The sequence below is a fragment of the Corticium candelabrum genome, chromosome 7 (genome assembly GCF_963422355.1).
Source record: "Corticium candelabrum chromosome 7, ooCorCand1.1, whole genome shotgun sequence".
NCBI classification, from domain to species: Eukaryota; Metazoa; Porifera; class Homoscleromorpha; order Homosclerophorida; family Plakinidae; genus Corticium; species Corticium candelabrum.
Genome location: NC_085091.1, coordinates 5,267,668 through 5,295,484, shown reverse-complemented (window position 1 = coordinate 5,295,484; position 27,817 = coordinate 5,267,668). Strand labels below are relative to the sequence as shown.

Sequence of the window (27,817 nt, the reverse complement as noted above, 5' to 3'; positions counted from 1 at the left end):
GGCTCAGTGCTCACCTGCTGCCTTTCGATCAACTAATTGCGCTCGCAGATGTCTCGTACGTACTCTAGAGCTCAACCTAAGCGGTCTAGGGGAACGTGTCGATCACTACTGCGATATCGTGGGTCACCGCTATGTTGAGTGCCGAAAGAAATTACGCGAACAGCAGCAGTTCAAGTAACCACCAAGAAAGGAAGATACATGTACACGCAGCAGGCAGACGCAGAATTATTAGGGAAATTCCCTAAACTCCTCCATGACCACTTATGGTAAAACATAAGTCAGTTATCAAACAACGATGGCTGGACAGGCAAAATAAAATCTGCCAATACTCTTTGTCTATCAATTTCTTAGCAAACCGCCAACGTTTTATCTTATATATGCATAATAAATTATGTTGATTGCTATGCATATCAAATGCATGCATGAATGTCAATATTTTGTATTCTATGATTTGGTTGAGTTTTAGTCTGTACTTGATGACACAAGCAGGCAGTGCAAGCAGGCAGGCAGCCAGACTGCTTTTTGATTTAAATAACAGACCTGCATTTGTATAGCTACAAGTAGAAAGCAATGATGAATGTGAACTGCAAACTATTTAGTTACTTCTTTTTAATAAAAACTTGCAGAGATACTGTACATAGATATATACAAACAGACAACAAGTTCAATTACTTGTGATATGTATGTCTGTATATAAGTTTGCAATTCATTTGTTTATTTAATTAATTAGGTCTGTAGTTTTAAATGTAGCGGGTATTGATTTGTCTGTGTCTGTGTATCTGTCGCTACTGTATCATTCTCTCTGTTTGTCTGTCAATACATTAAATAATTTACAGCTATAATTATAGTGTATTTTAATAATCTAAAGTACAATATTTGTTTACTGTAGTTGCTATAATTAGTTTATGGGCAAGGATTAACTTGAATCAAGTTGAGTTGAGTTGACCCAATCAATGGTTAGCACAAAGAAGCTGGCATTTTGTCTGAAAATGGTTATGTACATTATGTTGTGACATGTACATGGATACTTATTATTACTACAGTTTTTACTAATCTAGCATAAGAGTAGTCTAAGGTCTTTTGAACCGCCTGCTCCTTTTTTGATTTCTATATGAAATCTGAAATTAAATAAATCTTAAAACTTTGTGTTTCATCCACTAGCTTGTTAGCAGATTTTATCGAAGGATAAATTAAGGAGCTGCCTTAAACTAGAGTACATTTTTGTATACACTGGGTATTAATTTGTTTTCATCCTGATCACTTGTTTAGATGAAGAAGCTCATTTAAATTGTGGCAAACTTTCTCTTGTGATTCAGCAGCTTGTGAAGTTGACAGAAGCACTGTCTAATATGAATTCTTGTCGTCCATCAATCCAGTCATTATATCATGTCTTTATTTTCTTTAGTCCAATTTTATTAATATTAAGACTTCTATTTATACTACATAAGGTACGTACAATTGTACTTACTGCGTACATACTAACTAATGTTATTTAATAGAAAGTATCGTATACATTTATTGTCATCATGACTACTTCCAACTAATAACTTAAAAACTACTTAGTCAAAAATGGGACTCAAACTTCAATCATAGAAACATCCCAAGACTAGAACAAACGAATCTTACCATTCATGATTGTGTCATAACAAGACAGTTTCTGCAACCAATTCGTCTGTAATTTTGTATCATAAAAACCACGTGTAGGAAACTGGAACTGACTTTGAAAGGAGTGTTGCAGTTTGCTCAAAGAGTAAACAGGTCAACAACATTCGTTTGTGTAAAAGGAAAGGCGTAACATGTCTAACGGCTGTTCACATTACACAATATGAATCTACAGTGTGTGTGTGTGTGTGTGTGTGTGTGTGTGTGTGTGTGTGTGTGTGTGTGTGTGTGTGTGTGTGTGTGTGTGTATACATAATAATTTTGAAACAATGATTCAAAAGAGAATTCTGCATGAAGTACAAGTCATTGATACGTAGTTGGGATAAAGATAGTGTGATGTAAGACTGGGTGGTGTCTGGATGATTAGGAAATTGTTTGAGTTTGAATACATACATATTTATATATATATATATATATATATATATATATATATATATATATATATATGAATGTATGTATGTATATAGGTATATAGATATAACATGCACAGACAACCACCCACGCACACGTGCATGCGTGTGTATATGATATGATGATATATTGGTTATTGTAGAGCTCTCATACACACCATAACAAAATAACATAAATTCACATAATATTTCAATCCAGGTACTTCAGCTGGGTATATAACTTTAAAAATATCTTTTGCAATTTGTGCAAAGTATAACACTATAAAACTCTACAATAACAATTACATCATTACTGAAAATAGCAATTAGTCTGTACAATTGTGTGCCTAGGTGTGTATTTGTGTAGGTTTGGTAAATTATTTTTAATAATCAATCAATCAAATAATTAATTATATAAACATACCAAAACGCTTGCGACGCACGAGCAATCATCACATCGTAAGAGTATGGCTACAGAAACCCCCTACTCGTATCCAGTTCACGGGAAAGTCGATTCGTACAGTTTGCACGACTTGTAGTCGACAACGATCTCAAAATGAAGACCCCTTTGAAACAAGCTTTGCAGTTACTGATCGAAGAGAGCACGCATGTTCCACACTTCCTTTATTTAGTATACAACAAGAATATAAGGCTGCAACGCGAATATGACGCTACGTGTGTAAATTGTTGATAGCAAATTGGATATGGGATACATTGATATTAAACAATACAAATTTTAAAGTGCGTTATAAACGTAGAAATGCCGGCTTTATTTTGCATTGTTTATATCAACGCGTACCTGCCTGCCGCAGGGCAGTCGCCGTTAGGTATGCGTTGATATAAACGCACAATTATCGGCTTCTGTAATTACTTCCTGCCAGCAGATATGCTCATTTGACAAACCGAGACTGCGACAAGAGACACCTAGGAGTGATGGTGTACGTTCATACGCTTTTCAACTTACTGGTTGTTTTCTGCGGATTTCACCAAGCACAAGGTATGAACATTAGGTGGCTGAACATTAGGTTATAGTTCCAGATGCGATGTCGGGCATTCGCACTCTGGGAGTGGTTGCACGATGAGCCAGCTGAACCCAGTTTATAGTAGCCAGGTGTTTAGAGACCAAGTAAGATTAGAACTTGTCGTAAAGTTGCTGCTCTAAGCGTACAAGAAACTCTACTAGAACGTAAACTCACCTAGTAGTCCGTCGGCCAACGCCCCAAAAGACGCTTCTATACGAAGTTGCGTAGCCCCCCAAGCCCGGGGAAGGTTTGATAACTCTAAAAGATAAAGCAGTATGAGAGAACTCCAACTGCACTTGTTTGCCTCTCCATACCGGGGCCGTTAGGTAGCCGCACGTCAACAAAATTTAGGGGCGTGGCACACAGTCAGTAGAGCGAGCTTGCTAACTCTGTAGTCGGCAGAGCACTCAAAACGGGTTACAACGCATCATACAAACTACTGAGGCATAAAGCATCCATTGTGAACATGTTAGCTCGCAGCATTAGCCAAATAGCTTACGATGTAATATCACACGTGATCACATGACACGCGATGACGAAACCTTTTGAGTTGTGTGTCTGTCAACTTTTCTAGAGACCTAAACTAAACCAGATTGCTCATTAGCAGTTCAACTTCTATTGCGGCAGCAGTAGAACAAACTGTAAGCAAACAGAAAGCAGTACCAATGCGAACTAGGCTGCCAACAGAAAGCCTAGATGTCCAGGCAAGCAGGCATCACGTAGAATGAAAGCGATGCACAGCTACCTTATTGTGGACTGTGAAACGGTGTCTGCTGTTCTTCTACAAATGGAAATCAACCGTCTTTCTGCAGTACTCTTGCCCAACCTTAGGTCTCAGACACGTGGCCTCATAACCTCGTTGGTTTGTCATTTGGCTGCCTTCATAAGAGTCCAAATTATTTTCTGAACGTGTGGGAAACAAGTAACACGCCAGACAGACGACGATCTGCGTTTATTTACGTAACCTCGTGTAAAGAATTGTGATGCGGGGGCGTAATGACTACTTCGGTACCGTGATGGAAGTCTATAGTGTACAGTACAGTACAAGCATTCACTGCCAGATTGTGGTTTAGATGTATTTCCAGTTAGCAATCTAGAAGTAAGAGCTTTCGCCTAACTACATTAGTTTATGTGTGAGCAAGCTACTTGTTGTCTCCTTTCGACCAAGTGTTCCTAATCAGCTTTCAACTCAGCTTTCAACGGTATCAGTGGTAAAGTTGTCAACGGAACAGTTATATATCAAACCAAATATCAGAGATTTATTGTTGCATTATTGTTGACCTTGACAGATGTCAAATTCTAAATCATTTTGCAGTTTTGTTTTGAATATCATCAGATGTCATTGCAGAGGGCAAAGATGGCAAAAATTGACTCTGAGCACTGCCTGTGCCATATTCGTCATGATGTTACCGATCCTCTCACGGCTCTTACACAAACCAGTTGGAGAACGTTGCAACAAGCAACAAGCACTCGCCTAGACAATGTATTTACGGTTCTACATAATCTTGCACAAATGAATCGAAACCGATAGAAGCTTATCACAGACAATGCTACCAAGCATACACAAACAAAAAGGCTTTAGACAAACTTCAGCGCAGCCGAGATGTTAGCATCTTTGAAAGTAGTATAGTAGCAGAGTCGTTTAATATTCTTTGCGAATCAACAAACTGTAACGGAGTCGGAACTGGTCACGTCTGCTACTGTACCACAAGAGATTCTTCTGAGAAAAGTAGCTCTGTCGTTGCATGACGAAGGCAAACGCAACACACAAACAGAAGAATATGAAGACGACCAAGACCTGCATTTAACGCCAGAAGTGATGGCAGATGTTTCAATATACCGGCAACTATCGTGTTTCTCACGAGTACAAAAAATCGTCGCCGCTTCATCAATTTGACGCAAGTAGGAAGAAGTTTGGGGAGAGAGCTTTGCTTAGCCTTGCCAGGATACCATGCGTTCACAGGCTGTGATACAACCGGCGCCTTCGCAGGTAAAGGCAAAGTTGCACCACCGGAACTTCTAAACAAGAATGAGTCGTTTTGCACTGCTATTCAGCCAATTGGAAAAGCTTTGACAGTAACATGGATGTATTGTTTAAGAAATGTCAACCTTACGTTTGTAAGATCTACGGTTACATGACGTCACCACCGACATTAATAGCGTGAGGTATTCCTTATTCTGTGCACGAGCTGCAGAATCAGCACAGCTTCCTCCTACTCAAGACGCTCTGAAGATGCATATCAAACGAGCAAATTATCAGACTGGTGTATGGCGACGTGCAATGGAAGCTAATCCTGATATACCATCTTTCCACAATCAAGGTTGGCAGATTAGTGATGACAATGAGGTACCTATTGAATGGACAACGAAGCCACCGGTACCTGTTGACGTTTTGAAACTGATCAGTTGCGGCTGTAAAAACTGGGTGCAGCTCTAATTAGCTAGGCGTTGCTCTTGCCAGCGAAGCTGCTTGCCATGTACAGATGTGTGCCAATGCGACAATTGCGAAAACCCTATTCCACGTGAAGTTTTTCAGCCTGCTTCCACTATAGCATCTGCAAATGAGTTTGAAGCTGATACTTTTGATGCATACGCTAGTGACAAACATGATGAGTAGGTGGCTCTTTACATTTCATTGGTTATTAATTAATTAATTAAGTGTAGGTTCTCTAGGAAATCATTAGTCCACTAAATAATGACTAAAATAACTCTGAGCGATCTAGTACAGCCGTAAATTTAGGCACTTTATGTCAGTAACGCTTACAACCTGCTTTCGATGGTCTTATGTTAATTATTGTACACTTGTACTAATGTCTAGATAGTTAGTATTACAAATACATGCCCTACATCCGGGAGTTTGTCACGACTTGTGAGGTATTCACTGTCTTTCCGAACGCTCAGGGTCACGTTACTGTTGCAAGGCAGTCAAACGCAGCAGCACAAGTGTAACAACAGTGTAGGAGTTTTCTTTCATCAACATAACTACTGGCAATGTGAGAAATACTATCTGGAGACCGCACTTCATTACCTCCAGCTCTAGAAAAGACAGCTGCACTAGTTTAAGCCTTCGCGTGATATAGCTAGTGTCTATAGAGCTTATGCATGGAACCACGTTCGTCTCTTACTCTCAGTTCGCTGTTGCTGTGAATTGCGTGGGCGTGGCCTTAGTCAATCTAGTCGTTCTTGTTACTCAGAAACGGCCCCGTTCCAAGATAGCAAACAATCGCAAATACACTTGCATGGTTTCTCTTCGGCGATTGCAACTACGGAAACTTCCCCGGGTTTGGGGGGCTACGCAACTTGTCGCTTTCTGGTGTTGGCTGACGGACTATAGCTGACGCATTGGGGAATAAAACACGGATAAAGGAATAACAAAGCCACTAGAGGCCAAGATCAAAGAAGATAGAATTCTTGGAAGTCGTGCACAGATAGGAGATAAAACGATTAGGTCGCAGACTGGAATGTAATTAGGAAAAGTATGCAACAACCCTTAGGGTGTTCTGTTCTGGCAAGTGGGATTCGTCATGTAAACAGAAAGTAGCGACTTCATTAAGCAAAAAGTTGAGTCAGCAATGTTTAGTCATGCAGGCAGTTCCGCCACATAATAATATAAAAACTGCCAGTTTGAAATTGTTTCAAATATATTTAAAGGTTGATTAATTTTTATGATTTTGCTCTTGTCTTCAATATGTAAATTAATCTATTCTGAATACCAAGAGAAATGAAGTCGTTTATTGTTTTTGTTCTAATATTGGTTAGGTTGCTCGCTTGTGTGCTTGAACGAAGGCTCGATTGTGCAACCATGTAGTTGCAAATGTGCTCCACAATGGACAGGATACGATTGCTCAGGTAAATCAACTACACGGCATGGACCTTGTTTAGAATGCATGTAAGATAAATTAGCTGTTATTAATTAATTACTATCCCAAACATTCCCATATGCAGGAATGGTCTTTCGTACAGATGCAAATCGATCGGGCGTTTGATCTGCTCTTCTTTGCTGAGGTCTGCTTTCCTCTGCTTTGCTCTGCTTTCCCCTTCTCTGCTCTGCTTACTTTTGTTTGTGTGTCGGTAACTATATTTCACCAAGGTCATGCTGGGCCATCTATTTAATTAATACAATGATCCGTATACTTCAAGACTAACTACGTTAATACTTGGAATTTGGCCACATATCGTACTATATAATTGAAATCATATCTATTATACTATATTGGTATGCTGCAAAGAAAAATATTCTGTTTATGATCGACTTGAAGTATTGCTAATAGGTAAAACATGGACTTTCGTTACTGCGAAACCGTGGAATTTTGAATGCGGACAACGTTAAAGCTAAAAATATTTTCCTTTTCAGAACCATGTGGCGGTAACATTTCTTCGGTCACTGGTCATATAACGTCACCAGGATTTCCAAAGAATTACAAAAATTATGAAAACTGTAGTTGGATTGTCGAAGTGCCTCCAGAATCTACCGTCGTTTTGTCGTTTAAATCATTTGATCTAGAAAGATTTTTCGATTATGTCGAGGTTTACAAGGGAGAAACAACAGAATCTGAACCGGTCGGCAACTATACCTCAAACGAAATTCCGTTCGAAACAATTATGGAAAAGTCGTTTCTAATAGTATTTACAACCGACTCCTCAGTCACTCGTCAAGGATTTTCTCTATATTGGAATACATATAAAGGTAAAATATATAGTATAGGGCTCAGCAGCAATGTGTAAATATATTGAATTTGCGTATTTAGGCTACATTCCCAGATTCTTAAATGCAACCGATGGAAACCATGTCCACGTCACAGCAATTAAAGGAAACAAAGTTAGCTTTCTCTGCGATGCTATCGGAATTCCCAAACCTCAAATTGTCTGGAAAAAGGACGGTCTTACGATTGCTAAAAATAGAAAGCTGTTTGTCACACAAAGTGGCAGTGAGCTTATCTTTTCTCGTGTCAACGAAACGGATACAGGTTGGTACACGTGCGAGGCAGGAAACTACTTGGGAAAGACACAGAAGAGTTATCAACTAACAGTTCACGGTAAAACGTAATACTTAGTTTAGTATGTTTTTTCAAATTACAGTAATTACTTTATTATTGTAAATATTTTGAAACAAAATATTTTAGCAATATTATATTCAGCAACATAGATATAGTGTGTCATAAATACATCAGATGCAGCAGGTGTATGTGTACTCTTTGCAGGTTCAAACAGCATGATCTAACTAACTAAATTTCGTGCATCAGCAAAGTTTTTGCTTTAACATTTATAGCACAGTACAAATTGTATTACTACAATAAGATTACTCTATCGTATAAAGCAGAAGTAAGTTTAGATGCTAACGAACAAAGTTTATTGCTTGAATTGTATGACTTTATTTTATGACTATTGACATTAGCGTAATATTTGCATTTAAAGTAACAAAGTTGTGGTCTCTAGCGACTATGTTACTTACAGACATAACGCTGTTAAAGTGTTTCTTATCCTGTTGATTTAGTTTTCCCGGTTATTATTCAAATGCCGGTCAGTATTCACCTTGATCAATTCTTTCCAAACGTTCAGCAAGCAGCATTTTGCTGCAAAGTGTATGGCATTCCTGAGCCTGAAGTCAACTGGAAAAAGGTACAAGCTAGCTCTAACGAATAATAGCAATTACATTTGTTCTGGTTTAGGATGGGATATCAATAGATACTTCAAGCTTTCACTATACAAAAGGAAGACAATGGTTGATAATTAGAAATGTTGATTACCGTCATCTTGGAAACTACTTCTGTTATGCTAACAACTCATTGGGTCAAGTAGAGTCAAATGCAGCTACGTTACATGCGTCAAATGCCAACAGTACAGGTAAAATCGTTTAACAGCAATGATTGACAATACTTACATGCATTCTAGATTTATTCTCGGATGTCTGGTTTTCTTACAACTCTCAGCCTGTTCCTATGTACCAAAGTGCTTACATTAAACTATTTTGCCATTTTATTTGGTTCTCATGCGATCTCGAGCTAGGAAAGGCCAGAATTTACAAAAACGGAATTTATGTGAATACTTCAACTGAAGACCGATTTGTTCTCGATGAATATATACACGATATCAGATTTACTATTTCAAACGGAACTGAAGCCGATGTCGGAATATATGAAATACGGTTGGTCGACCACGACATTTCTTGGTTTACTGTCATCGAGTTCCAAGGTCAGTTAATATGTTTTACGTATACTACACTGAATTATGTACCAATACCTGATCATTATTATGCAAATTATTACAGGTTTCCCCGTCACACTTATAACGACTACAAACGACGGCTTGAAAAGTTTTTACGACGAAGGGACTATTACATGTCAATCTAGAATCGACAATCTACAACCCATTTTTGTCTGGTACAAAAATGGTGTGGCTATAAATACCGCGGGCAATGGATACAAAATCTCTGCTGACTATTTCAAGAGTTATCTGACTATACAATACTATTCAACTAAACAAAGAGATGACGTTTACAACTGCACAGCAATTAATCCTGCGGGAAGCAGTACAGCAAGTACTAGAGTGACCGTTCAAGGCATGAGCAAGCAAACTCTATGATTACATAGAAAAATTATTAAACTCTTGAACATGTGCTTTTCATGACGTAGAGATCGACGGATGGGTAGAGTCAAATAGAGGTTCTCAGTGCAGTTTATCGTGTGGATCGGGTTATGGCATCACACTTGTACGAAGACAATGCAGCATCAGTAGAGTCCGGTGTTTAGGACCAGCTGTATACGCAGATGCATGTCGACCGCAAACTACGTGTCCAACTTATGGTATTCGATCAACGATAAGACTAGACTAACAGATATATGACAATTCTTTATACGTTTTAGCATCAACGGAAGCTTCACTGACATCTTTGATCTCAACTGGGAATGTAAACACATCACGTAATGCATTCTCGATCTTATAAATTAAGCATAATTATATCTACAAATACAGTAATGCAAAGAATTTGTGGTATTTTTCTACTGACAACGTTACGACAACCTCACAAGACTTGGATTATACTCATGATATAAGTACAACGCAAAGTATAAGTCAACTAATATTGACTTTGTATCTGCAGACATGTTCAAGTTTTTACCATTAATTTTGCTTTATGTTGTAGATGTAGCTGGCAAAGAGTTGTCTCAAAGAGCTGTAGCTGGTATATCCGTGACTGTGACGGCCATCACAACAGTTCTTATTTGCATGATTATTTTCTATTTCGTTGTGCATCGTCGTAGACAACTTCTTGCAAGCAATGTCACTACCTCACCGGACACGCAGACGGAATTTCCCTCTCGTAAATCACTACACGATGACTCCAGAGCCGAACAAAACACAGCAATTGGGATGCTGTCGTTTGCTAATGCTGCAGTCATTGAAAGTGAAAGCTCGGATTTGAAACCAGTAGAAACGTATGAAGTGGTAGAAAACGTACAAGACATGAAGAGTAACCCTGCATATGGTGATGTAAGGTCCGAAGGCGGTGATGAAGCAAACATATATGAAACACCAAGTGCAATGTACGTGCCAATGCAGGCATCTGCAAGAGATACAAATGAATAATTCTGATGCATCGCTATCTTGGTACAAACTTTGTTGGAGTCAACCACTGTTGTCGTATTAGCGCTGATAGCTTTAGACATCGCTGCAGTTATTGTGTTGTAATTTCTTTCATCTAACGTATAATTGTATACGGCAGATGAAACAGTAATGTTGACAAATGTACATTTTGATTGATAGGAAATGTTTGCTTAACGTTTGTGAGCGTTTTTTCAAACATGGATTAGCAAGAAAATTAGAACCAACAGTTTAGCGGTGCATTTGTTCTGAACGAAGTCTACTCGTGTTAAGGATCGTATTCTACTTTGAGTCTCGGTTTTTCGTAGTCCACGCCTTCACAAATACAGCAATGATATAATGTTTCTCTACCCTCCAGCTTTGCATATCACGTTTGTTATACGAATATAGTCTTCAGTACTACGCAACGGATGGTACTCAAGAGTGATGTACTATTTGCTGTCTAATAAAAAAGACCATCTTTCGCAAGTATTGCACCTAGTGGGCAGCTATGTGCAGAGATGACAACCAGTAACCGCTCCTTGACCGATCATTTGCAATACTTTGCATTGGGCTGCGTATGCGTAGTCAATGACTAAAAGATCAACGACTGCACCTACTACAGAGTATCTTCAAGCGCACGTCTCAACGACTATCACAACGTCCGTCTGAATACACTCTCACAGATTTTTCTTCCATCACAGCAAACGCTGTTTTTGATGAATTCTCCATGCCTCAGCAACAACAGGGAATATATAGGCATCTGAATTCGAGCAAACTCAGAACGTGATAAAATTTGCAAGTTAAAGAGTTCAGAAAGATGAGAAAATTTATCATGAGTACTGCCAGAAAATAATATTGACGCTGACATAAGAAGATTGCCAAAAGTCATGCCTCTTATGCTTGCTTGGGAAACCCATTTGAAAATGTGGTGTGTGCAATAATCAGTAATGACAGAAAGGCAGTTGCTAACAATAAACTTGCATGTGTTCAAAATTGCCTTGCCACATGTAGGACAGCGTCGAAATAGCTGATCAAATCAGCTTTCACAAAAAAAAACTTTCTTTCATGGGTGATCGAGTGGTTGCTATTTATTGATGTGTCCAGTGAGCCGGCAGTTGAGTCATCATTTGTCACTTCTTCAAACGATGGACGAATTCCGACATAAGAGAGATATCTTGGATTACAGAGATGTCTTCAAATGATGACATGGTGGCAGCTGCATCCGGAACAGCACCAATGGGAGTGGACTTTCTTATGGAATAATTGAGTTCACATACTAACTCATAGATGTCATCACAGTCATATTATGTCCAAGCATCTTCGCTTTGAAAAACAACTTGGATTGCAATGTGAGTTGTGATAGAAAGTGATGAGTATCACTGGCCTCTGATGGATCTTCAATGTGGGAATAATGGCTGTCATGTTCAATAAAGCTGGTGTTGAAACTACCATTGCCTATAGAATCAGTTGGTTTGGTTTCTTGTTGATCTGTTATTGGCTGTTTAGATGTCTAACAGAGCGTGACTCCCTACACAGACCGAATATATGAAAAAATTATTTTTATTAACTCTTTCCTTTAGAATTTCATTTCATCATCAATTGCTACATCTGCAACGTGACAATATTTAAAACTCCTGGCTTCACCTTCAAATCGATGTGCATTATTGAGTAACCTTGCACTTCCGGTATTCCTTTCCTCCTAGTCAGAAGCGACGCCGGACGGTACAACATGACTAGCTCCATTCGTCTCTTAAAGTGTAGAAACAGTGTCTGTAGCTTACGTCTAGCTCACTTGCATGTTTCCACCAACCTTGCGACTTGCAGAGAACTTCCGGCGCACTCGACGGTTGCGAGAAGACAGTATGGACGCCATTACGAGCCTTCTTATTCTATTAAGTTAGCAAAATTTGTTACACGACGTACAACAACCTTATGGATCGATTTTACCTTCGTTACGCTGACGAAAACATTTGACGTCTTTTCCATAAATAATTTGAACAACCGGAGATATCGAAACTCATCAAGATGAGCTTGAACGTACAAAAAAGGAATCTAATCTCATCAGACTGTTGGCAATCTAAGTAGCCTCGCGTTTCCTGCTCGTTTGAGCGAAGCGAGCGAGCAATAACTGTTGTATCCTCATTTAAAACAGCGGAGACGTGCCTTGTTGCTATGGAGACAATTTGACCGTTAGACCGTTGGTACTCTTCTAGCATTAGCAAGAGCTAACTTTAAAACAATTTAATTAAATAATAATTCCTATGTAACATTTATGTCATGAATTAAAATGATTGTATTTTGTCAGTAGGGGATCCGGCCCTTAAGTTAATAGGAAAATTGTTACTTGTAGCTATAACAGTTGCTTACCTCGAATTGTGCCTCTGCCATCTGGTAGCATTTTGTTGAGTGTCTCTTGCTTAGATTCAGATGCAGAACATATCGGCCCAGCTTGGTATACGTGCCTTTCAAATGTGAAGACCAAGACTTACGTGGGAAATTATCTGAACATACATGAGAAGACTTCGTGATATCAGTCTCACCTAAGCCAAGTCTATGTTGCCATTTCCTTGTAAAATTCTTGTTTTAGACAGAAACTTTGTAAAGAGAGGCAACCTCTCGTTTGGTTTTTCCGCCAATTATGCACATTGATAACCATAACAACTGCCACCTCAAAATAGGTCATTGTATATATTGTATACTTCTACACATTCCCGCCAGTATAATAAATGTCGTTACAAAGAGTAGTGGGAGATGAGTATGATTGCTTTACATCGCTGAATAGAGGAGATCTAGCTATGATTAAGGTAAAGCATCGCGGTTAGGTTAATAAAGTAGCGTACAGTACCACGCAAATGGCGACTGTGTTGGTATAAAACGGAGCCTTAAAGAAGCCCCGTTTAAAATTAGTTCATAGATCATGTCTCGCTGCAATTTGGGTGCGTTAGAAGCACTTGTTACAGTTAAAACTAAAGAATATATTTCCAAACGATGACACAGAGTAAGGGAATACGTGTAATACGGGAAATCATCTGAACAACTTGCACTTCTCTGTCTCTGTGGCTGGTTGGACAGTAAGTTTCATGCATGATAATATTGGTCCTTGTATCTTTCTTTCAGCAAATTTTTGTATTCTGTGAGAGTTTTTCTTTAAAGTGATCATTCTAATGAAATGCCTAACAAGCAGCCGATTCTCTTTAGATAATATTAACGGTTTGTAACTTCCGTAGGTGTTTCATACACGAACTTTGACACGAGTCCTTATTTCACTGTTGACAACCAGTATTTGTTGCAGGTGTGACCAGTCCATTTGCTAGAACAAGCGATATTATGATAATTAAGGTATCTCCGTATTCGTACAAGCTAGTAGATAAAATTTCGACTATCGTCTGACTTCAAAAATTGTTGCTCGCAAGGGACCGTCACCAAATCACTCATTCAGTTATTGCATCTACTTTGACGAAGACTGAATATGTAAGATGTTAAAGACACTTGACACACTTCTGTGAATCAAATTCTTTGAAAAGAAATAGAATTCATGTAACTGTTAATGAGTATAGGATTGATAGAGAGTCAGAAACTATCTGCATCTGACTGATGGAAGTACTGAGCCTTGACAAAGAAACTAAGATGTATCTTTAAGATAATACTGGAATTGTTGGTAGTTACGTTGAGACAATTCGTGGACTATTGACTAAATGAGTAAGGGCATTTCTTGATCTTCTTTGCGAGCCTATTTACTGGATTCCAGAGTTCAAACAAATTAAGTCGTAGCTTTGCATGCATCTAGAAGGTGTCTTTGGATTCAGAGAGACAATATTGTGGTCACTTGATTGCAAAGCAACAAGAAACGCAGGGAAGACCGTAACAAAATTAGTCGAGCTGCTTATTGCATTCGCTGTGCTGTTGTATGAGATTTGCTAAAGTATCAAACCATAGTAGAATTCAAACAGTTTGTAAGTTTTGCATGGGTTGGGACTATACGATTCTTCACGTCTACACTTCCTGTCAAGTCGCCACGATGTGTCTAGCAGCTGTTCTGTTCTTCTCTAGACAAGGCTACTATTCTAGGCAATGTATTAGTTGAGGTCCCATGGTGTGTGCAAAGATCTAAGCAATACAATCTCATACATGGGTTCACACTCCTGAATTGCGTAAGTACAAAACGTCAAGCTTTCGCCCTGTTACACGCCAATAATTAGTTCTATTCTAATGTTGTTTATTTAGCATCTCCTCAATTGACGAAATTTTATCTCTCAAAGTGAATGGTGAATCGAATGTTAAAGAAACGTTCTTTACTACTTATGAAAATGTTCAGATAGACACTGACATAAACGTTGCTTCTCAGCATTCTCTTCAGAGTCAAGTGGACAAATGGGATTTTGATCTATTTAAGGAGTTTTGTTCTATTAGAGTCAAAGCCAGGTTGAACATTACCCCTGAGCCCCATGCAGGAGCATGGCTTACAGCCATTCCCAACCCCAATCTCGGGCTTGCCATGAGTTGTCATGAGTTCACGATTGCTGTTCACCTTTGGCTCGGTCTTCCACTGTTTTCTTCATCTCCAAATGCTGTCCGTTGCATTTGCTGCCAGGTATTGGATATGTTTGGTGATCATCTTCTTGGTTGCCGGAAGATTTCTTTACGTTCTAGACGTCATGATGCTTTGAAGGATGTCATTTTTCAAGCTTTGCTAGTACGCGATAAAGAGACCCGACGCGATCAAAGCTCTTCTTCAGTGAACTATAGTCGACCTGGCAATGTCTGTCATCCAAACTTTTTGTTTGGCCGTCCGGCTTATTTTGATGTAAACGTGTGTAATTCGTTCCAGCAAAGATTTGTGTCGCATTCAGCAAGCAACACCTGTTTTGCGGCTTTAGAAGGAGAAATTTCAAAGTGTATGAAGTACGATACCCAAGTGTTTTCATCTGGTGCTCTCTTCTTTCCACTTGCAGTTGAATCATTTGAGACATGGTCGGATGTCAGCTTGAATGCATTAAAGACTATAGCATCTAAAACTGTTTCTGTTAATTCTATTCCTTTTAGTCAGTCTTTAAATAATTTGTTGCAGCAATTGTCAGTTAAGTCGTGGTCGTATAATGCAAGCATGATTCTAAGTAGATTGTTGTTAGACATTAATGACAGTAATTTTAGTTTAAGAGATTTGCCTGTATCGTAGATTGGTTGTATTGAAATATATATTTGGCTATATATATGAAAATAAACAAACAAACAAATAAATAAATAAATATATATATATATATATATATATATATATATATGTGTGTGCGTGTGTGTGTGTGTGTATATAATGGTATATAGATATAACATGCACAGACAACCATACACGCACACGTGCATGCGTGTGTATATGATATGACGATATATCGGTTATTGTAGAGCTCTCATACACAGCATACCAATATAACATGAACTCACATGATGTTTCAATCCAAGTATCTTCTTCAGCTGGGTATATTACTTTTGAAAATATCTGTTAGAAATTTGTTCATAGTTTAAATCTATAAAACTTTACAATAACAATTACATCGTTACTGAAAACAAAATTAAGCCTGTGCAACAGTGTGCATATATGTGTATTTGTGTAGTTTTGCTAATTATTATTAATCAATCACTCGATCAATGATAAATTATATGAACATACAAAAACGCTTTAAACGCACAAGCAATCTTCACATTGTAAGATTACGGCCTCGGAAACACATTACTCGTATCCAGTTTACTGGTCGATTCGCACAGATTGTACGACTTGTAGTAGACAACGATCCCAAAATGGAGACACCTTTGAAACAATCGTTGCAGTTACTGATCGAAGAGCGCAAGCACGTTCCACACCTCTTTTTTAGGATTCAGCAAGAATCTAGGGCTGTAACGCGTCTATCGAAAATGAAATAACGCACGTTATGATGTGTACATTGTTGATAACAAATCGCATATGAGCTACGTTGATAGTAAACAATTCAAATTTTAAAACACGTTATAAATTTAGAAATCCATGCTGTATTTTGTATTTTTATATCAACGCACACCTACCTGCCGCATGGCAGTTTCCGACAGGTGCGCGTTGATATGAACTCGCACTTATCGGCTTCCATAGTTAGTTCCTGCCAGAGGATATGCTCATTTGACAGATCGAGACTGCGACAAGAGATACTTTGGAGTGATGTTGTACGTTCATACGCTTATCAACTTACTGATTGTTTTCTGCGGATTTTACCAAGAACAAGGTATGAACATTAGGTGGCTGTAGATATGGTACGGTTACAGTTCCAGATGAAATGTCAGGCATTCGCATTCTGGAACTGTTTGCGCTATGAGCCAGCTTAACCCAGTTTATAGTAGCCAGGTGTATCTAGGTCAAGTAAGATTAGCACGTGTCGTAAAGTTGCTGCTGTAAGCGTACAAGAACTCTACTAGGACGCTAACGCACCTAGCTGATGCATCCGGAAGTAAAACACGGAGAAAGGAACAGCAAAGCCACTACAGACCAAGATAAAAGAAGACAAAATCCTTGCAAGTCGTACACGGATAGGAGATAATACGATTAGTTTGGAGACTGCAATATGCTAGGGAATAGTATGCAACAACCCCTCAAGTCCTTCGACCAACATCAGAAAGCGACAAGTTGTGTAGCCCCAAAACCGGGGAAGTTTCCGTAGTTGAAATCGTCGAATAGAAGCCATGCGAGTGCATTTGCGATTGTTTGCCGTCTTGGAACGAGGCCGTTTCTGAGTAACAAGAAGAACTAGATTGACTGACGCCACGCCCACGCAAGTTCGCAGCAACAGCGAACCGAGAGTAAGAGACGAACGTGGTCTCACGCATAAGGTCTATAGACATTAGCTATATCACCCGAAGACTTAAACAAGTACAGCTGTCTTTTCTAGAGCTGGAGGTAATGAAGTGTGGTCTCTAGATAGTATTTCTCACATTGCCGGTAGTTCTGTTGATGAAAGAAAACTCCTTCATGGTTGCTACGCTTGTGCTGCTGCGTGTGACTGCCTTGCAACAGTAACTTGACCCTGAGCGTTCGGCAAGACAGTAAATACCGCACCAGTCGTGACAAACTCCCAGATGTGTGGAACGTACATGAAATACTAACTATTTAGACGTTAGTACAAGTGTACAATAATTAACATAAGACCATCAAAAGCAGGACGTATGCGTTACTGACATATAGTGTCTAAATTTACGGCTATACTATATCGCTAAGAGTCAATTTTAGTCATTATTTAGTGGACTAATGATTTCATATAGAAACTACACTTAATTAATTAACAACCAATGAAATGTAAAGAGCCACCTATTCATCATATTCATCAGTAGAGTTTAGATCAAAATTATCAGCTTCAAACGCATTTGCAGATGCTATAGTGGAAGCAGGCTGCAAGACTTCACGCGTATTAGGGTTTTCGCAATTGTCGCAATGGCACACATCTGTTCATGGCAAGCAGCTTTCCTGGCAAAAGCAGTGCTTAGAGCTGCACCCAGTTTTACAGATGCAACCGATCAGTTTCAAAACGTCAACAGGTACCGGTGGCTTTGTCGTCCATTCAATAGCTGGGGCACATGCAGTAGCAGACGTAACCAGTTTCGGCTCCGTTACAGTTTGTGGATTTGCAAATAATATTATGCGATTACCGAAATTCTTTTGTAGACGACGCTTCAGTTTGCTCATTTTGTAATTTGGAGAGTCAACACCTTCCTGCTTTAAAAAGTCTACAAATGTTGACCTCAAGTCAGACATTCTTGCAATAATTCTTCTTCATCTTCGCTAAGTATTGTTCCCTCGACTTCACCGGCAAGAGTTTGAAACGCACAGTCATATGCTGTACTGTGTTGTGCATCTTCTAGAGAGATCTGAGAATCAAGCATGTTGGTTAATGTTTCCTGGTGAGTGTAATTACTGTAGCAAGATTCATGATAGTAAAGCTCCTTGGCGATACCATCAGGCTGACACGGTCCTTGATGCACTTCCAATAAAATTCTTCTGTATTTTCAGATTTCCGCTGCGTTTGAAATAGCACAACATGCTGAAAAGGTAGTAACTCTGCTTAAAGACTGTCGTTTCCCTTAAATTGTTTTTGTGCTCTGTTCACAAAGCAAACATAGTTTGATGTTGGTTGGGGAGACAAGTCTTCTGGTCCAACGATCGGTTGCAGTGCTGCCCATTGCTTAATTAAGGTGCGTCTGGGTCGTCTGACTCTCTTATAGAACTACTTTCAGAGATGCTAACATCTCGGTTGCGCTGAACTGTGTCTAAAACCATTTTGTTAGTGTATGCTTGGTACCATTGTCTGTGTTAAGCTCCTATCGGTTTCGATTCATCTGTGCAAGAATTCTGTAGAACTGTAAAGACGTCGTCTAAGCGAATACTTGCTGCATGTTACAACGTTCTCCAACTGGTTTGTGTAAAAGCCGTAAGAGGATCGGTAACATCATACAAATATGGCACTGGCAGTGCTCAGAGTCACTTTTTGCTATCTTTGCTCTCTGAACAGAAATCAGATGATATTCAAAACAAAACTGCGAAATGATTTTGAATTTGAGATCTGTCATAGTCTACAATATATCTCTGACGTTCGGTTTGGCAGATAACTGTTCATTTGACAGCTTTACCTCTAATACCGTTGAAAGCTGAGTTAATTAGAGTTGAGTCGAAAGATAACAACAAGTAGATTGCTCACACCTAATTTAGTAAACTAATGTAGGTAGGCGAAAGCTCTTTCTATATATTGCCAACCGGAAGTTCTTCTAGACAACAATCTGGTAGTGAATACTTGTATTTACTTTGAACTTTTATCACTTAGGTCTTCATCGACCAGCAACGATGACGACTTTCATTTAGTCTCGAAGTGAATCTTTATTTAGTGTACTTGTATTACTTTCAATTTCTAGCACCTATTTAAGTCGTCATCGTCCAGTTCCGATGACGTCTATCATCTAACTAAAACCACAGTCTGAAAGTGAATCTTACATGTAGTGTCCTTGCAGTGAACTTTGAGCAATTAAATCTTTATTGTCCAGTTACGATTACGTCTTTCTGCATGTAGCAACCTTTTCCTTACGTCATACACTCCACATAACATCGGCTAAAGAAACACTGTACTCTACCATAGACTTCGATCACGTTACCGGAAGTAGTCATTACGCCCCCGCATCACAATTCTTTACTCGAGGTTACGCAAATAAACACTGGTCATCGTCTGTCTGGCGTGTTACTTGTTTCCCACACGTTCAGAAAATAATTTGGACTCTTTTGAAGCCAGCCAAATGACAAACCGACGAGGTTATGAGGCCAAGTGTCTGAGACCTGAGGTTGGGCAAGAGTACTACTGAAAGACCATTGATTTACATTCGTAGGAGAACAGCAGACACCGTTTCGTAGTCCACAACAAGGTAGCTGTGCAGCGCTTTCATTCTACGTGATGCCTGCTTTCCTGGACATCTAGGCTTTTTGTTGACAGCCTACTTCGCATTGGTACGGCTTTCTGTTTGCTTACAGTTTATTCTACTGCTGCTGTAATAGAAGTTGAACTGCTAATGAGCAATCTGGTTTAGTTTAGGTCTCTAGCTAGGAAAGTTGACAGACGCGACTTAAAAGGTTTCGTCATCGCGTGTCATGTGATCACGTGTGATATCGTAGGCTATTGGGCTAATGCTGCTAACTAACATGTTCACAATGGATGCTTTATGCCTCAGTAGTTTGCATGGTGCGTTTTAACCCGTTTCGAGTGCTCTGCCGACCACAGAGTTAGCAAGGTCGCTGTACTGACGTCTGTGGCACGCCCCTAAATTTTGTTGACGTGCGGCTACCTAACGGCCCCGGTATGGAGAGGCAAACAAGTGCATTTGGAGTTCTGTCATACTGCTTTCTCTTTTAGAGTTATCAAAACTTCCCCGGGCTTGGGTGGGGCTACGCAACTTCTAAGAGAAGCGACCTTTGGGGTTGGCCGACTGACTATTAGGCTGATCTAGTCTGGCGATAAGGATTCGTCATGTAAGCAGAAAGTAGCTACTTCACTAAGCAAAAAGTAAAGTCTGCAAAGTTTAATCATGCAGGCAGTTCGGCCACATAATAATATAAAGACTGGCAGTTTGATATTATTTCAAACATATTTAAACGTTGATGAATTTTTGTGATTGTGCACTTGTCTTCAACATGCAGAATATTAGCTTCAATTAAGGTAATACGACAATTACATATTTTACTTTTAATTATTAGTCAAATCTTAGTGTAATTTAATTTATTCTATATTCTGTATGGCGGTTATATTTTTTGTCCTAATGTTGGTTAGGTTGCTCGCTTGTGTGCTTGAATGAAGGCTCAATTGTGCAACCGTGCAGTTGCAAATGTGCTCCACAATGGACAGGATACGATTGCTCAGGTAAATCAACTAGACAGCATAAACCTTGTCTAGAATGCATGTAAGATAAATTAGCTGTTATTAATTAATTACTATCCCAAAGATTCTCATATGCCTTATTGGTCTTTCATACAAAGGCAAATCGATCGGGTGTTTGATCTGCTCTTCTTTGCTGAGGTCTGCTTTCCTCTGCTTTGCTCTTCTTTCCTCTGTTCTGCTTTCTTTTGTTTGTGTGTCGGTAACTTTGTTTCGCCAAGGTCATGCTTGGCCATCTACTTAATTAATACAATGATTCATACATTTCAAGACAAATTACAGTAAAAATTTGGAATTTGGCCACATATTTTACTATATAATTGAAGTCATATCAAGTATACTATATTGGCATGCTGCAAAGAAAGACATTCTGTTTATGATTAACTTTAAGTATTGCTAATAGGTAAAATATGGACTTAAATTACCGCGAAACCGCGGAATGTTGAATGCGGAATATATTAAAGCTAAAAATACTGTTTCTTTTACAGAACCATGTGGCGGTAACCTTTCTTTGGTCACTGGTCATATAACGTCACCATAATTTCCAAAGAATTACAAAAATTATGAAAACTGTAGTTGGATTGTCGAAGTGCCTCCAGAATCTACCGTCGTTCTGTCGTTTAAATCCTTTGATCTAGAAAGATTTATCGATTATGTCAAAGTTTACAAGGTAGAAACAACTGAATCTGAACCGGTCGGCAAATATACCTCAAACGAAATTCCGTTTGAAACAATTATGGAAAAGTCGTTTCTAATAGTATTTACAACCGACTCCTCAGTCACTCGTCAAGGATTTTCTCTATATTGAAATATATATAAAGGTAAAATAATAGTATCGGGCTCAGCAGCAATGTGTAAATATTGAATTTGCGTATTTAGGCTACATTCCCAGATTCTTAAAAGCAACCGATAGAAACCATGTCCACGTCACAGTAATTAAAGGAAACAAAGTTAGCTTTCTCTGTGATGCTATCGGAATTCCCAAACCTCAAATTGTCTGGAAAAAGGACGGTCTTACGATTGCTAAAAATAGAAAGCTTTTTGTCACACAAAGTGGGAGTGAGCTTATCTTTTCTCGTGTCAACGAAACGGATACAGGTTGGTACACGTGCGAGGCAGGAAACTACTTTGGGAAGACACAGAGGAGTTATCAACTAACAGTTCATGGTAAAATGTAATACTTAGTTTAGTATACTTTTTCAAATTACAGTAATTGTTTTATTATTGCAAATTTTTTGAAAAAAATTATTTAGCGATATTATGTTCAGAAACATAGATATATTGGGTCATAAATACATCAGATGCAGCAGGTGTGTATGTACTCTTTGAAGTTTCAAACAGCATGATCCAACTAAATAAATTTCGTGCACCAGCAAGGGTATTGCTTTACCATTTAAAGTATAGTACAAATTATATTACCACAATAATATTACGCTATTGTATAAAGCAGAAGTAAGTTTAGATGCTAAAGAACAAAGTTTATTGCTTGAATTGAATAGAACGTTATAGGAAATCCATATTGTTTATGTCATTTATGGGATTTTAGAAAGGGAAAACTTGTAAAGAGTGTAATTAGCTACTACGTAACATATTTTAAATAATGTATTATTAAGATATTTTTTTCACATATTGTGCTGCCTTATTCGTATCTATGGAAATATTGAACGGATGTCTTATTTTAACACTTAAACATCGCTGGAAAACAGAGACTGCTATAGTTACATATTTAGCGAAATGCTCGCAGAACAAAATAATAGAGAAAGTGGGGAACACTTTCCTATATGAGTCAGGCTTTTGTCACGATTTCAATAAAGATATGGCAAGTATATATGAAAACCAAAATCAATAAATTTAGATATTATTTATCGCGCGAGAACAACTCTTAGCATTGGTTACCTGATTTACCGAAAGGAAAGTTGGAATGCAAGACACTTTTAGTGCTCGTTGACTTTATTTTATGACTGTTTATTACCATATGATGCTTATGCTAATAAAGTACTATTTACATTAGCGTAATATTTGCATTCAAGGTAACAAAGTTGTGGTCTCTAGCGATTATAGATGTTACTTACAGACATTACGCTGTTAACATATTTCTTATCCTGTCTATTTAGTTTTCCCGGTCATTATTCAAATGCCGGTCAGTATTTATCTTGAACCATTCGTTCCATACACTGAGCAAGCAGCATTTTGGTGCAAAGTGTATGGCATTCCTGAGCCTGAAGTCAACTGGAAAAAGGTTACAAGCTAGTTCTAATGAATAATAGCAATTACATTTGTTCTGGTTTAGGATGGGATATCAATAGATACTTTAAGCTTTGACTATACAAAAGGAAGGCAATGGTTGCTAATTAGAAATGTTGATCACGTTCATCTTGGAAACTACTTCTGTTATGCTAAAAACTCATTGGGTCAAGTAGAGTCAATTGCAGCCACGTTATATGCGTCAAATACTACCGGTACTGGTATAATTATTTAACAGCAATGATTGATTATACATATATGCATTCTAGGCTTATTGCATTATGTCTATTAATTATCGCCCTTCGTCTGTTCCCATGTACCCAAGTGCTGAAATTGAAATAACTTGCGATTTGATTTTTGGATACTGCGACGTCGATCTCGGAAAGGCCAAAATTTACAGAAACGGAATTTATGTGAATACTTCAACTGATGACCGATTTGTTCTCGATGAATCCATACACGATATTAGAATTTTTGTTTCAAATTTAACTGAAGCCGATGTCGGAATATACGAAATACGGTTGGTCGATCACGGCGTTTCTTGGTTTACTTTCATCGACGTTCCAGGTCAGTTAATATGTGTTACGTATACTACACTAAATCATGTACTAATACCTACTTATTATTATAATAATTATTACAGGTTTACCCGTCACACTTATAACATCTAAAAAGGAAGACTGGAAAAGTTTTTACGACGAAAGAACTATTACCTGTCAGTCTAGGATCGTCAATCCAAAACCCATGTTTGTCTGGTACAAAAATGGTGTTGCTATAAATACCTCGGGCAATGGATACAAAATCTCTGCTGACTATTTCAAGAGTTATCTGACAATACAATACTATTCGACTAAGCAAAGAGATGACGTTTTCAACTGCACAGCAATTAATCTTGTGGGAAGCAGTACAGCAAGTACTAGAGTGACCTTTCAAGGCATGACCAAGCAAACTCTATGATTACATAGAAAAATTATTAAACTCTTGAACATGTGCTTTTCATGACGTAGAGATCGAAGGATGGTTAGAGTCAAATAGAGGTTCTCAGTGCAGTTTATCGTGTGGATCGGGTTATGGCATCACACTTGTACAAAGACAATGCAGCACCAGTAGAGTCCGGTGTTTAGGACCAGCTGTATACGCAGATGCATGTCGACCGCAAAATGCATGTCCAACTTATGGTATTCGATCAACGATACGATTAGAGTAACAGATATATGACAATTCTTTATATTTTTTAGCATCAACAGTAGCTTCACTGACATCTTTGATTTCAACTGGGAATGTAAACACATCACGTAATGCATTCTCGATCTTATAAATTAAGTATAATTATATCTACAAATACAGTAATGCAAAGAATGTTTGGTATATTTTTACAGACAACGTTACGACCACCTCACAAGAGTTGCATTTTACTCATGATATAAGTACAACGCAAGGTATAAGTCAACTAATATTGACTATATATCTGCAGACATGTTGAAGTTTATTCAATTACTTTTTGCTCTATGTTGTAGATGTAGCTGGCGAACAAGAGTTGTCTCAAAGAGCTGTGGCTGGTATATCCGTGACTGTGACGGCCATCATACCAGTTCTTATTTGCGTGATTATTTTCTATTTCGTTGTGCATCGTCGTAGACAACTTTCTGCAAGCAATGTAGCTACCTCACCGGACATGCCGACGGAATTTCCCTCTCGCAAATCACTACACGATGACTCCAGAGCCGATCAAAACACACCAATTGGGATGCTGTCGTTTGCTAATGCTGCAGTCATTGAAAGTGAAAGCTCGGATTTGAAACCAGTAGAAACGTATGAAGTGGTAGAAAACGTACAAGACATGAAGAGTAACCCTGCATACGGTGATGTAAGGTCCGAAGGCGGTGATGAAGAAAACATATATGAAACACCAAGTGCAATGTACGTGCCAATGCAGGCATCTGCAAGAGATACAAATAAAAAATTCTGATGCATCGCTATCTTGATACAAACTTTGTTGGAGTCAACCACTGTTGTCGTATTAGCGCTGATAGCTTTAGACATCGCTGCAGTTATTGTGTTGTAATTTCTTTCATTTAACGTATAATTGTATACGGCAGATGAAACAGTAATGTTGACAAATGTACGTTTTGATTGATAGGATATGTTTGCTTACCGTTTGTGAGCGTTTTTTCAAACATGGATTGGCAAGAAAATTAGAACCAACAGTGTAGCGGTGCATTTGTTCTGAACGAAGTTTACTCGTGTTAAGGATCGTATTCTACTTTGAGTCGCGGTTTTTCGTAGTTCACGCCTTCACAAATACAGCAATGATATAATGTTTCTCTACCCTCCAGCTTTGCATATCACGTTTGTTATACGAATATAGTCTTCAGTACTACGCAACGGATGGTACTCAGGAGTGATGTACTATTTGTTGTCTAATAAAAAAGACCATCTTTCGCAAGTATTGCACCTAGTGGGCAGCTATGTGCAGAGATGACAACCGGCAACCGCTCCTTGACGGATCATTTGCAATACTTTGCATTGGGCTGCGTATGCGTAGTCAATGACTAAAAGATCAACGACTGCACCTACTACAGAGTATCTTCAAGCGCACGTCTCAGCGACTATCACAACGTCCGTCTGAAGACACTCTCAGAGATTTTCCTTCCATCACAGCAAACACTGTTTTTGATGAATTCTCCATACCTCAGCAACAACAGGGAATATATAGGCATCTGAATTCGAGAAAATTCAGAACGTGACAAAATTTGCAAGTTAAAGAGTTCAGAAAGATGAGAAAATTTATCATGAGTACTGCCAGAAAATAATATTGACGCTGACATAAGAAGATTGCCAAAAGTCATGCCTCTTATGCTTGCTTGGGAAACCCATTTGAAAATGTGATGTGTGCAACACTCAGTAGTGACAGAAAGGCAGTTGCTAACAATAAACTTGCATGTGTTCAAAATTGCCTTGCCACATGTAGGACAGCGTCGAATTAGCTGATCAAATCAGCTTTCACAAAAAACTTTCTTTCATGCGTGATCGAGTGGTTGCTATTTATTGATGTGTCCAGTGAGGCGGCAGTTGAGTCATCACTTGTCACTTCTTCAAACGATGGACGAATTAAGACATAAGAGAGATATCTTGGATTACAGAGATGTCTTCAAATGATGACATGCTGGCAGCTGCATCCGGAACAGCACCAATGGGAGTGGACTTTCTTATGGAATAATTGAGTTCACATACTAACTCATAGATGTCATCACAGTCATATTATGTCCAAGCATCTCCACTTTGAGGAACAACTTGGATTGCAATGTGAGTTGCGGTAGAAAGTGATGAGTATCACTGGCCTCTGATGGATCTTCAATGTGGGAATAATGGCTGTCATGTTCAATAAACCTGGTGTTGGAACTACCATTGCCTATAGAATCAGTTGGTTTGGTTTCTTGTTGATCTGTTATTGGCTGCTTAGATGTCTAACAGAGCACGGATGCTATTAAAGAGCGTGACTCTCTACACAGACCGAATATATGAAAAAATTATTTTTATTAACTCCTTTTTTTACAATTTCATTTCATCATCAATTGCTACATCTGCAACGTGACAATATTTAAAACTCCTGGCTTCACCTTCAAATCGATGTGCATTATTGAGTAACCTTGCACTTCCGGTATTCCTTTCCTCCTAGTTAGAAGCGACGCCGGACGGTACAACACGACTAGCTCCATTCGTCTCTTAAAGTGTAGAAACAGTGTCTGTAGCTTACGTCTAGCTCCCTTGCATGTTCCCACCAACCTTGCGACTTGCAGAGAACTTCTAGCGCACTCGACTAGCCTCGGCCTCCCAGACCCGTGTAGCGCCGATACAAAATCGTCCTCCACGAGTCTGGGATGGTACCGCCTCTTCTCAATATATTGCGGTTGGTCCTAGGACCAGCATTAGTGTTCAGTTTCATAAATGCATACCTTTCCAATTACGGCCGTAATACAAGAACGACGAAGACATGTCGCACTAGAACATCGTGTCGCATTCTGCTGCACGGGTACCTTTGTGTTTACAGTAGCTACGGTTTTATGATTTGTGGGTTAGTAGGGAACGCGAACGGGACGTTAGGAAGCACTTTCTTGTACTAGTGGTGCCGCGGACGCGATCGGCATGTGTCTGATCGCCGTGAATTCGCTGCGAGTAGCTGCTAGTCGCGCGTGGAGCTTCGAATTCGCGATGAAAATTCGGGATGCGCGCATCCGTTGTGACTTGATCGTCCGGATTCGATTCGACTAGCCGCGAAATCGCGACAAAACTTCGCCGTGAATTCTCCGCAAGACTCTGTGTAGTAGACGTGATCATGAAGTCTTTGACAATGCAGCTGGCTGGCTAGTGTAGATGTCGGAGCATCGGTTGGAACACACGGCTCTACTAGGTGTCGTTACTGCCGTTGACAGGCGCAGAATACAAACCACGACGTGTAGGGACGTGAGTTTGCGTGAAGAGCGCACTACAAGTTGTC

At 39.0% G+C, this 27,817-nt stretch overlaps 2 protein-coding genes across 3 annotated transcripts; both read left to right on the top strand.

Annotated features, from left to right (window-relative positions):
• The first annotated feature begins 2,952 nt into the window (after window positions 1-2,952).
• On the top strand, window positions 2,953-10,919 carry LOC134182162 (hemicentin-1-like). Its single transcript, XM_062649527.1, has 11 exons — window positions 2,953-3,048; window positions 6,833-6,922; window positions 7,428-7,760; window positions 7,822-8,109; window positions 8,568-8,692; window positions 8,743-8,917; window positions 8,966-9,265; window positions 9,342-9,632; window positions 9,706-9,876; window positions 9,937-9,993; window positions 10,215-10,919. Exons 1-11 carry the CDS (start codon window positions 2,985-2,987, stop codon window positions 10,655-10,657), a joined length of 2,337 nt encoding a protein of 778 aa, XP_062505511.1. The 5' UTR covers window positions 2,953-2,984; the 3' UTR covers window positions 10,658-10,919.
• Window positions 10,920-19,888: 8,969 nt separating this feature from the next.
• LOC134182313 (uncharacterized) lies at window positions 19,889-25,544 on the top strand. Of its 2 annotated transcripts, XM_062649709.1 has the most exons (12): window positions 19,889-20,153; window positions 20,971-21,060; window positions 21,564-21,896; window positions 21,955-22,242; window positions 23,190-23,314; window positions 23,366-23,534; window positions 23,589-23,886; window positions 23,963-24,253; window positions 24,327-24,497; window positions 24,558-24,614; window positions 24,699-24,758; window positions 24,837-25,544. In XM_062649709.1, the coding sequence occupies exons 6-12, from the start codon at window positions 23,517-23,519 to the stop codon at window positions 25,286-25,288; spliced, it is 1,347 nt and encodes a 448-aa protein (XP_062505693.1). In that variant the 5' UTR covers window positions 19,889-20,153; window positions 20,971-21,060; window positions 21,564-21,896; window positions 21,955-22,242; window positions 23,190-23,314; window positions 23,366-23,516; the 3' UTR covers window positions 25,289-25,544. The 2 variants fall into 2 exon arrangements, with proteins under 2 accessions (XP_062505693.1, XP_062505692.1); XM_062649708.1 differs by having other exon boundaries at window positions 23,190-23,534.
• Window positions 25,545-27,817: the final 2,273 nt, after the last annotated feature.